At 65.5% G+C, this 10,748-nt stretch overlaps 2 protein-coding genes across 2 annotated transcripts; one reads left to right on the forward strand and one right to left on the reverse strand.

Moving 5' to 3' along the window:
• Nucleotides 1-327: 327 nt before the first annotated feature.
• On the forward strand, nucleotides 328-2,985 carry EMIHUDRAFT_431771 (AAA+-type ATPase). The gene is made up of 5 exons (XM_005794064.1): nucleotides 328-517; nucleotides 587-1,239; nucleotides 1,492-1,626; nucleotides 1,734-2,319; nucleotides 2,505-2,985. The coding sequence occupies exons 1-5, from the start codon at nucleotides 354-356 to the stop codon at nucleotides 2,845-2,847; spliced, it is 1,881 nt and encodes a 626-aa protein (XP_005794121.1). The 5' UTR covers nucleotides 328-353; the 3' UTR covers nucleotides 2,848-2,985.
• A 177-nt stretch (nucleotides 2,986-3,162) lies between these two features.
• On the reverse strand, nucleotides 3,163-5,048 carry EMIHUDRAFT_194125 (hypothetical protein; the record flags this gene model as incomplete). Its single annotated transcript, XM_005794065.1, has 6 exons — nucleotides 3,163-3,291; nucleotides 3,369-3,571; nucleotides 3,732-3,852; nucleotides 4,048-4,294; nucleotides 4,342-4,463; nucleotides 4,650-5,048. 6 exons carry the CDS (start codon nucleotides 5,046-5,048, stop codon nucleotides 3,163-3,165), a joined length of 1,221 nt encoding a protein of 406 aa, XP_005794122.1.
• Nucleotides 5,049-10,748: the final 5,700 nt, after the last annotated feature.

Here is a 10,748-nt window from a genome sequence, read left to right on the forward strand (position 1 = left end):
CTCTCTCTCTCTTTCCTCGTAGGTAGGTAGGTAGAAAGGTGAAGAACAGCCAGGCTCGGACTGGACACCAACGCGGTATGGGTGGACGCTAGACAGATGATGACGACACGCACGAGCGACACACAGACACAAACAGGCTCACAAGACACACAGCCAGCTGGCTGCCACACACCCTGAGTAGGCGTACACATAACTCAGGGCCACATCCTCCCTGTCGCCCCCCCCAGCACTCCAAGGCACCAGAAGAACAAACAAGGGCACAACAAACAACAGACAACAGGAAGTTTCCTCGCTCTTAGTGGAAAAGAAAAACCGCGTGTGTCCGGGACCGGACCCCCCTCGCTGCTGGAGGTATGGCGGACGACGGACCTCTTGACGCGATGACGACGCAAGTTGGCTTTATGAATGCTCTCCGAACGGGCAACATTGTCCTCGACATGATTCTCTGCATGATCGTGCCTATTATATTCGGTGGCATTGGAAGTGTGTTTCGCGAGACGCTCCCGCTCGTCCGCAGGCGCAGCCTTCCCTCTACTGCCCGCTCACGCCGCGCTCTCTTGGCGTGACGTCCTCCGCTCGGTCGCAGGCTGCAGCACGACTGGCGTCACCGCGATCGGGTCGAGCGCGTCATCGAGCACAAGCGCCGCGTCAACAACTGGGGCTACAGCTTTGGCGCGCAGACGAGCGATCACCTCCTCCAGAAGGCGATAATGCTCTACCTGTCCAAGCACGACCCGGGAAAGCACAAGAAGGCGATCGTCACGCTGGCCAACCTCAAGGAGACGGGCGGGAGGCGCGCCGGCGACTCGGACGACGACTCGGACTGCTCCGACTACGGCGGCGAGAGCCTCAAGCGGCTCGAGCCGTCCACGCTGCCGCCCGAGGACGTCGAGGTCGAGGTCGGTGGTGGAGTCAAGCTGCTCAAGCAGCTGCAGGTGGACGGCGGCGGCGAGAAGAGCTGCACGACGGAGACGTCCACCATCATCCTCTCCGCCTCGGGCCCTCGGGCGGAGGAGGCGATCAACGCATTTATTAGCCGCGCTTTTGAGTGGTACCGCGTCAACGTGGAGCAGAAAAAGGACGAGACGCGGTACTTCTTCATCATGGTGCGCCCTAAGGCTGCCGGCGGCGACGGCGAACCTCCGCCCGGCGCCACGAAGCGTCTGTACAAGCGCTACGCCCTCTCGGACGAAAAGACGTTCTCAAGTCTGTTCTTCCCGGAGAAGCCGAACCTTCTCTGTGCGCGTGCCCGACGGGATACCGCCGCCACCGCCACTGACACCGCCACCGACGCCTACAGCCACCGCCACCCAACCATCACAGCCACCCCCACCGCCACCATCACAGCCGCCGCCACTGCCACCATCACAGCCGCCGCCACTGCCACCATCACAGCCGCCGCCACTGCCACCATCACAGCCGCCGCCACTGCCACCATCACAGCCGCCGCCGCCATCACGCTCACCGCGCGCCTTGTCCGGCCGCCGCAAGATCTGCTCGACCACTTCATGAAGAAGACGGGCAAGTTCGCCGTTCCCGGCTTCCCGCACAAGCTCGGCCTGCTCCTGTACGGCCCGCCCGGCACGGGCAAGACCTCGCTCATCAAAGCGATCGCGCACTACACGGGTGCGCCCCTCGCGGCGCACCCTCCGCTCCTCTCTCCTCGCCCCCTCCTCGCCTGTCGCCCACTCCCCTCTCCGCTCCTCGCCACTCTCCTCTCGCCCCATCCTCAGGGCGGCACATTGTGAGCGTGCCGCTCTCCAAGATCAAGACGAACCAAGAGCTGACCGACATCATGTTTGACCAAGCCGCCAACGTCGTCAACACCGCAAAGAGCGGCGACGACGACTCGGCCGACTTTCCGCAATCGCTCGAGTTTGCAAAGGTGATCTTTGTGATGGAGGACGTGGACGCCGCGAGCAAGGTGGTGCACCGGCGGGCGCCTGCCGCAGCGGCCACTCGGACGGTCACCCGGACGGTCGTGCGCAATGCGACCAACGCATCAACCGCGGCGGGGACGATGCCGAGCAGGCAGGCGACGGCGGTGGCGTCGCCTGGAGCGGCCTCGCCGTTGGAGGCGGGGGCCCCGCAGTGGCTCGCGCCGCTGCTCCCCGCGCGCGGGCTGTCGAGGCAGCCGAGCGGGAGGAGGGAGGCGGAGAAGGAGGCGGAGAAGGAGGCGGACGGCGCGGACGGCGCCGAGGCCGTGGAGAGCGCGGAGACCGGCGCGGTGGAGGAGGTGGAGGAGGTGGTGACGGTGATGGAGGAGGGGCCGCCCAAGAAGGAGGACCGACTCAAGTCGCTGCTGGAGGAGGAGGACCGGCGCGCGACCTTCCTAGACAGAGAACGCGTCGCTCATCACGCCCTTCAGACCGCCGTGCGCGAACACGCGGAAGCATGGCCACGGTATCCACACTCGCGGGGCTTCGGATGCGCGGCCGCGTGGGGTCTGCAGGCGCGGTGAAACGCGCGCTCCACCGCCCTGACCAGCCGCCCTCGCCTGCCAGGCTCGACCTCGCCGGGCTGCTTAACGTGCTCGACGGCGTGGTGGACAGCCCCAACCGCATCGTCATCATGACGACCAACCATCCGGAAAAGCTCGACCCGGCGCTCATCCGGCCCGGCCGCATCAACAAGAAGATGCTGCTCGGCTACCTGCTGCTGCCCGAGGCGGAGAAGATGGTGGAGCACTACTTTGGCGACATGAGCGAGTCGCAGCGTTTGAAACTGGGCATGATGTTCACCCCAAACGTCTTTACTCCCGCCCAGGTCGAGCAGCTCTGCGCCGAGCATGACACCGTGGACGAGTTCTTGCTGGGACTGCACACGCTCGTTGCGCAGGAGTACTGAACACGACCGCATGCGCAACCCACTTAGGCTTAGCGTATAGCGAGGTGAGAGCCCCTTTTTGGAGAGTTTGGTCTTATAATCCGTCAGATGCATGGTATTGGTTAGATGTGTGAAAAGTGTGCGCATTAACCATTATCCATTAAAACAACTTTCAGACGAGAGCTCCGAGGCGCCCGAGCCGCGGGCGGCGGGTCAATTTACTCATACTCTGGTCTCTGCCAATCCCAAAAAAGTAGAGTATAGTGTAATCTGCTGGCACCTAAAGAGTATCAATCAAAGTGTGTATCGCGCAGCCCGCTGCCGTTTGCCGCGCGGTCACTGGTCCGGCGAGATCCACTTCTCCGGCGCCCTTGGCCGCCCCTCCTCCTCCTCCTCGCGGAATGGCTCGAGCGCCTGAGCGCGGTTCACCTCGCGCCCCGCGAGCGCCAGGAACTCGCGTGTCTCCTACGGTGGCGAGCAGTGGACGTCTCACCGGCACCGCCCGGGGAGACCTGCCCGCGCGCTCTCTGGCGGCGCGTCACCTTGTGCGCGTCGGAAGTGGCGCCGCCGCCCTCCTCCTCCCCGCCGGCCGCCAGCCACGGGTTGCGCGCGCCCTCGCAGACGGCCCACACCTCGACGTGGTCGACGGCGAAGCCGGCCGAGGAGGCGAGGCTGTGCGATAGGTCGTACGTGGAGCAGGTCTCCTCCGCGCGGCCCGTGTCCAGGCTGTCCTCGAGCCAGAGGCCTGTCGCCGGGGAGGCTGGAGGTGCGATGCAGTGCACTCGAGCAGAGACCTCTGCCTTTCACTCTTGCCGGCAGCTCGCCCGACGCGCACCACCTCCGTCCGGCGCCTGATCTCGGCTGATCTCGGCTGATCTCGGCTGATCTCGGCTACGGCCGCACACCGAAGTGGCGCGAGTCGAGGTCGCCTCCAAAGGCGATGCCGTTGGGCAGCATCTCCCTGTGCGCGTTCATGTACACAAAGTTCGCGTTGGCGCCTGTGCTCGTCGGGAGGCTCGCGTCAGCCTGCCGCGTGTCCTCTTCTGCCAGGAGGCAGCGCCGCGCAGAGCAGGCGGCAGGCGCGGCACACGCGCCTCACCTCCTACCCTCGGCCACTCTCGGCCAATCTCGGCTACTCTCGGCTACTCTCGGCTACTCTCGGCTACTCTCGGCTACTCTCGGCTACTCTCGAGCGGCGCCGGTGGCTCGGTGGAGGAGGACGCCTCCCGCCCCGTCGGCGCGGAAGAGGAAGGAGTTGCTGCCCCCGAACCACCTCGGGCCCAGCTGCAGCGGCGCGGAGCTGTACCCTCCGAACCTCGCCCCCGCGCCGTCGCGAATCACGAGGAGGCACGGCGCGCGCGCCAGCGTCATCGCGCAGAGGCGCGTGAACGAGCTGCCGTCGCGAGCCGACGAGAAGAGGCAGCGCCAGCGCCGGCGATGCTCGGGAGGCAGCGCCGCGGCGAGGGGCCTACAGGCGTCGGGCGACGGTCGGAAGCGGGGGGGCGCACACCGCACCCGCGGCGCTGTGGCGGAGAGGGACGCCTCAGCTCTGCAGCGCTGAGCAGCAGCGAGCCACCGGGCAGCTCGGCCAGCTCCGGCAGCGGCTGAAGCTGGCGGTGATCGGACAGCCACGCGGCCTCCGCCAGCTGCGCTAGCGCCGCCGCCGCCGCCGCCGCCGCCGCCGCCGCCGCCGCCGGAGCACCCGCAGCCCACGCAGAAAGCTCCGCAGCGCCACGTGAGCCGGCGGGCGGCGGCGGCGGAAGCGCTGCGAGATCTCCGCCGAGGAGCGGTGCGGCGGCTGCCTCCCATTTGCTGCCCGGGACGGTCGCCTTGAGCCACGCGCTGCCCGCGCTGCCAAGCAGCTGCACCAGCACGCGCAGCCGATCCTCTTCTCCGCTTGTGCCGATGGCGTCTGCGGCTGCAACCAGGAAGAGCAGGCGAGATTCCGGCTGCTCACGAAGTGCGACAAGACCTTGAACCACGGTGGCCGAGTCGAGCGCCGCCTCGCCACGTGCAAAGCCGCAGAAGAGCGCGCCGGCCAGCCGCGGCTCCATCGAAGCGTGCACGCCAGCCCACTCTGCCGCGCCGAAGACTGCGGGCTGGCTCGGGTCCTGAGCAGCGAGGAGGGAGGCGTTGCGAAGCAGCATGCGCTGCTCGACGCTGCTGAAGCGAGCGAGGAGCTCCGACTGCGTCGGCGGCTCATGCGAGGCTGTCTGGCCCATGTGTGCTGTCTGGCCAGCGGCTTCAGCGTCGACGAGTAGTCTGCGCCTGCCTGGGCGGCTTCAAGCCGGCCCGGGGGAGGGGGCGCAGCACCAAAAGAGATGCCTGCCGGCACGTTTTTTTTACAGTTGTATCGACCTGAAGCCCTCTCTCTGATCGTCCTTCCTTCCTTCCAATCCTTCCTTCCTGCTTGTGCACAGGTGGGACTCGTCCGTCTCCCATCAACTTCTCATAGCCGCCGGGATTCATCCTTGTCTTCCGGACAAAAAGCGCCCGCCAACCGATCCACGTACCCTCCCCGGTCAAACTGACGAGACCGTCGCCCCATGCCTGAGAACCCGCAGCGGGCTGGAGCGGTGCTGATCGACGGCAAGGGCATTGCCGACGAGACGATTGCTAAGCTCGGACGCGCCGTCGCGACTCTCGAGGTACCGCCTCTCCTCGTCGTCGTGATGGTCGAGGCGGCGCCTTCAGGTACGGGTTATCGGCGTTCATGATCTGGTACATTTTGGAGAGAAGGAGCTTGTTGTCGCGCTGAAGGGGCAGTCAGAGAGCGGAGTGAGATTACGATATGCTGGAGATCGTGATGGCAACCCTAAAACGCGACAGGAGGGATAGGGTGCAAATAGCGAAAACACGGGCTGCCTCAATTGTCGCGTTCCTCTCTGCCATGTTCTGAAGCTTCTTGCCAGCGCTCATCTTGACGGGCTTGACAGGGGTGAGGTCAATGGTGTGCTTCATGGTCCGTAGCCGCTCCACGTGCTTCCGGTGCGCGTGCTGGAGGTCGCGCAGCGCGGTTGCCTTGTTTGAGTAGAGCCCGACTGGCCGCTGGGGAAGACCGAGGTTGGAAGGGTAGGAGGAGCCCGGCATGCGGGAAGCGGCGCCGAGCGACTTTGAAGCAGATGCGAGGGATGCGTCGCCGGCGGCTGCTACCTTCGAGGCGGACGCGAGTGGCGGCTCGACGGCCGCCATGGGGAAACTAAACGTTACAGATCCTCGCGGACACCCGAGCTCTAGCCTCTAAAGCCGTAGAGGGATACGTATCGTCGTTATTCTCTTCCCTATCGAAGAGCAACGAGCTTTGAACCATCGAGGTGTCGAAACACCACTCTGGCTCTCGCTCGACTCTCTGAGGCTGCAAATCTACTCTCGCGAGCTGTGAACAGACGCACTTGCCTTCGGGGGCAAGTACCCAAATCCGCTAGGTTGGGCGTGCTTTCACAGCCTCACGAGAGTACTGCAAATCAGGCCCCCACGAGCCTCGTCTCGTGCATGATTGTCCGTTCCGCCTCTCTGCTCTCTCCCATCTGATCTCCATAAGTATCTCTGTGTCTCTCCTCGCTCGTCGTCGACGTCTGCTCTCACTCTCTCAAAGTCAAACAAACACCGTCCGGCCTGGCGTGTGGCGACACGACGTCACACACACGGGTCGGGGTCCCGCGTAACCGGTGCCGACTGTGCCGTACGCGTAGCTCCCAGACAAATCCAAACATGAGGGCGCTTCATGAGCTGGCGAGAGTCAGTCCGGATAGCCCTGCCAGCGCGTCTCCAAACGTCTCCTCGAGCAGCCTCACCTCTGCGAGCAACTCGTCATCGCCGCGCGAGAGGACGTGGGCCGACTTTGGTGCCATCTTTGGGTGGGCTCGCTTCGGCCGGTCGCCCCTCCTCGCCCCTCCCCAAGGGGCGACGGCGGTAGCGCTGCCCGCCGCCGGCTCACCGCCGCCGTGCCGCTTGGCGCGCGCCTCCTGCTTGACCTTCCTCCGGTGCTCCTTCTGCTCGAGCCGCCGCGCCGCCCGCGCCGCGTTCTTGGCCGAGCGGAGCCGCGAGTGCTCCTCTCCCGCCGCGTCCCACGCAGCCGCAGCAGCCTCGACTCCGACGGCCTCATCCTGCTCCTCCTCGCTCGGACAGACCCCAATCTCGGAAGGGGGCTCCGCCGCCGCCGCCCGCTCCGCCGCCTCCGCCTCCTCCCCCTCCTTCGCTGCTTCAGCCTCCTGCCCAGACTGCGCCGCCGCCGCCGCTACCGGCCGCACATAAAAGATAAAGCCGTTGCAACGGTGAGAAGGGACGTTTGCGAGGAGGGAGTCGATCGGCCGCCGCCCGAGGAGTAGGCGGAAGCGGGCGTCGCCGAGCAGCATCGCCCGCGTCGCGAGGGCGAACTTGTGAGGGTTGGAGCGCTCGCACCTCTCGCAGAGCCTCACTCGCAGCGGAGCGAACACATATGGCGTCGGCCGGCGGCACTCGCGGCAGAGCGTCGCCGCGTGCTTGCGATAGCGCTCTGCCGGAGCTGCGCCCGAATTTGGCGCGCCGGCCTGCTCACAGAGCCGCTCCCAAGCCTGCGAGCTGTCGATGCTGGCGAGGCCGCGGCAAGTTCCGCCGGCTCTCGAGAGCGAAGCGCCGTCGAGAGCGGCGAGAATGCGGCCGAGGACACAGTCAGGGAGGTCTGTGAGCAGTGTGGCCTCGTCGCACAGCATTGCACCCACCGGCCGGTCTGGGCCCGCAGCTTTTACGCCGCGGCTTCTGCTCCAGGTCCCTTCCAAAATAAACCAAAACGAATCCCATATCGGAGAGGGTACGCGCCTCGATTTTCTTTGGCAGCAGCGGGTTCGACAGGTCTTCTCCGTGGCCTAGGCAGCCGTGTTCGCCCTTGCCCCAGGTGAAGACGGCGCCGTCCGCGGTGAGGGCGATGCTGTGCGCGCCTCCCAACAACGTAGCGACGACGCGCCGGCAAGCAAAGGCCTCGACCTCCTTGGGCAGCAGCTGGTCCTGCTGGTCGCCGTGGCCCAACTTGCCACATGTCGGCGGGGTCGCAGCGGGAGCGGGCGCGCAGGAGGAGCTCCGTGGGGAGGTCGAGGAGGCGGACGGGCGGCGGCGTGTTTGGCGAGGGAGCGGCGGTGGCGGCGGAGGCGAGGCGGGGCGAGCGGCGGCGCGGTGGGTGGACATCGCGAGAAAAAGAAGCTTGCGGCAGGCCAAGAGAGGCGAGTAGAACATATACACATATATCCGAATCGAGAAAACAAGATTTAACTTCGCACCTGCTTGGGACCGGGACTGGCGCGCACTTGCAGGTAGGTAGGTAGGTACTTGCACTATACTGGAAAAGAGAATTACCGCGCCGCGGCCCTGTCGACTGCCAACAGAGAACCCCGCTCGCGCAAGGGCCGTCCATCTCCCCGGCGAAAACATCCTGGCATGAAGCGCAGCAGGTTGCGCTCCGACTGGGAGGAGGTCGTGGACGCGCAAACTGGGAGCACGTACTACTGGAATACTCGAACGAACGCAGTCTCATGGGATCGTCCCACGGAGGAGACGGCAACACCGCAGGATCCGACGGCACTGCAGCGTTCGGCGCATGAGCAACACGGCGGCAGGGGCGAGACACACGGCATCGGCGGCAGCGGCGGCAGCGGCGGCATCGGCGGCAGCGGCGGCAGCAGCGGTGCGAGCGGCGATAGCTGTGGTGGTGGCAGCAGCCGCGGTGGTGGCAGCAGCTGCGGTGGCGGCTGCGGTGGCAGCGATTATCCTGGTAGTGGCGGCAGCTCCGACCGCAGCAGCAGCAGTGGCGGCGGCGGCGGCGGCGGGAGCGCAAGCCACGGGCCGGGTACTGCGGCGGCCACCAGTCACGCCGGCCGTGCATCCGGCCAGCCTCCACTCCTCGCGGCGCATCGCGCCCGCGCCGCCGCTCGCGCCTCGGAAGGCCCTGGCTGGTCGGACGACTGGTCGGCAGCTTCCCGCGCGCAAGAGTTGGACGGCGGCTCGGAGCGGCAGGCCAAGTACCTGCGGCTGCTCGGCGCGGGGCGGAAGCAACGATGATCGGCCCCGATGAACTCTGCATTGCACTCTGCAATCTCAGGGTCACGGGCGCCGACCGCTCTCTCCAGCCTCCCTTGGCCTTGCTCCTAGGCCTAGCTAGGCGGCACCCTTTCTTAGGCACAGCCGGTGGAAAAAATCAGCCGTTGAGCGTTGTGTGGGTTGACGGTTCGTGTTGTATCGCGATTAAACGCAAGCTGGGCGGCTCTGGGAGGGATGGGAGCAGGGAGGACCAGGTCCAGGACGGCACGCCGCCACCACACAGGGATTTTAAGGAGAGGAGTGTGGTGCTAGCCGTCGCCCACCCTAACCCTTGGTCGTCTGCCTCTTTCTATCTCCCTTCGCAGTCCCTCGCCGATTCTCGCTGCAACCTTCAAGCTTCATGCCACCTCGCGGTCGTCCCACTCTCGTCGACGTCGTTCTCCCTCCTGTCGCTTCCTCCTCTGTCGCGTCGCTCTCGTCTGCCTCGTCCTGCGACGCCGCCGCCGCCTGCCGATCCCTTGCTCTCGCGGCTTCTCCCGCCTTTCGGCGCAAAGAAAGAAAGAAAGAAAAGGGACAACCCAAGGGAGGGATGGGAGAACGGCACGCCGCCACCACACAGGGATTTTAAGGAGAGGAGTGTGGCTTTCGGCGCAATAAAATAAATAAACAAAGTGCAATGGAAAATCCAAAATCCAAATCGCAAACATAGAAACCCAAACACACACAGCCACGTGGCATAGGAGAGCAGGAGGTGAAAGGAGGTCAGCACAACTTCCAAGGACGCACGAGCGAGAAGCACAGCAGAGCAGACAGATGACGATCACCACCCAGCACACGACCGCCAACTCTCCGGCGCAGGCCGCGAAAAACCGAGTCCGGGGGCCGACGGTCGCGGCGCGCCGGCGCGGCGCAGTGGACGCAGCCCGGTTCGCAGCTTCGCGAGCTACGGGGGCGGCCACGGCACGGCCCGGTGGCCGCCCCCGCAATGAGGCCAAGCGGTGGGCATCCGGCAAAAGCCGCAAGACGGGATTCGCGAAGGCGCGGGCCACCTTCCGCGGCGGAGGCCGCGGTAGCGCGGCGGCTGCGGAGAGGCACGACAGCATGATGACAAAAGCACGCTGGCGGGGCACCGAGGCAATCGCAAGGGAGACCCCAGCGGGCTCTTTGTCGGTCGCATCGATGCCGCAACGCAAGGACTAAGCAAATGACGCCGAGCACCACGGCAAGTTCCAGGTGTGGCTCCAGGCAGGCAGCTTCCAAGGCAAGGCGCGTGATGGTGCGGCGGTGCGGGCAGAGCACGCCGCTCCCTTAGGCTCACACGTGTGGTTGTCTTTATAGGAGCGGCAGCAGCGGGTGAGCGCGCAGTACGAGAAGCGGGTGCTGGGCTTCGATGCGTGGCTTCAAAAGCAGGGGTATCCGTCCTTCTGCAAGGTGGTGATGGAAAACGGCCTCGCCAAGCTGGAGATCATCGTTGATGCGGTCACCGGGCTTCCGCGTGTGTTTGCGGTGGAGGCGTGGATTGAGTTCTGCATCGGCATGATGACCGGCGATGTGGAGAAGGGCGGATGCAGGGAGCTGCGAGCTAACACGGAGCTGTACGCCACGGCGCTCCATGGCCGCTCGCAGGCGGAGGTCCAGATGCCGCTCGAGAAGAAGGGGAAGTTTGGGTGGGGGCCATACAAAGACGATCCCTTCAAGCTGCAGAGCATCCAGCAGTACGCGACGGCATTGCGCATTTGGGTCAAGGAGGAGCTGCGACGCTGGCCAGGCGTGAACGTGGCCAATCCGATGTACGACGGGTGGACTGCGGCTGTGATGAAGTACGTGCAGAGTGAGCTGCCCGTAGCGCGTGTGGAGAAGCGGCTGCCGCCGGCGCTGACGACTGGCGTCTTCAACGAGATGATCAAGCACAT

The sequence above is a fragment of the Emiliania huxleyi genome, assembly GCF_000372725.1.
Source record: "Emiliania huxleyi CCMP1516 unplaced genomic scaffold EMIHUscaffold_1, whole genome shotgun sequence".
In the NCBI taxonomy this organism is placed as follows: Eukaryota; Haptophyta; order Isochrysidales; family Noelaerhabdaceae; genus Emiliania; species Emiliania huxleyi.

Coding starts and splice junctions, on each gene's coding strand:
- EMIHUDRAFT_431771 (XM_005794064.1), top strand. CDS start 354: ATGGCGGACGACGGACCTCTTGACGCGATGACGACGCAAGTTGGCTTT. Junction 1,240..1,491: donor GGAGAAGCCGAACCTTCTCT/GTGCGCGTGCCC, acceptor GGCCGCCGCAAG/ATCTGCTCGACCACTTCATG. Junction 2,320..2,504: donor CTGCTGGAGGAGGAGGACCG/GCGCGCGACCTT, acceptor CTCGCCTGCCAG/GCTCGACCTCGCCGGGCTGC.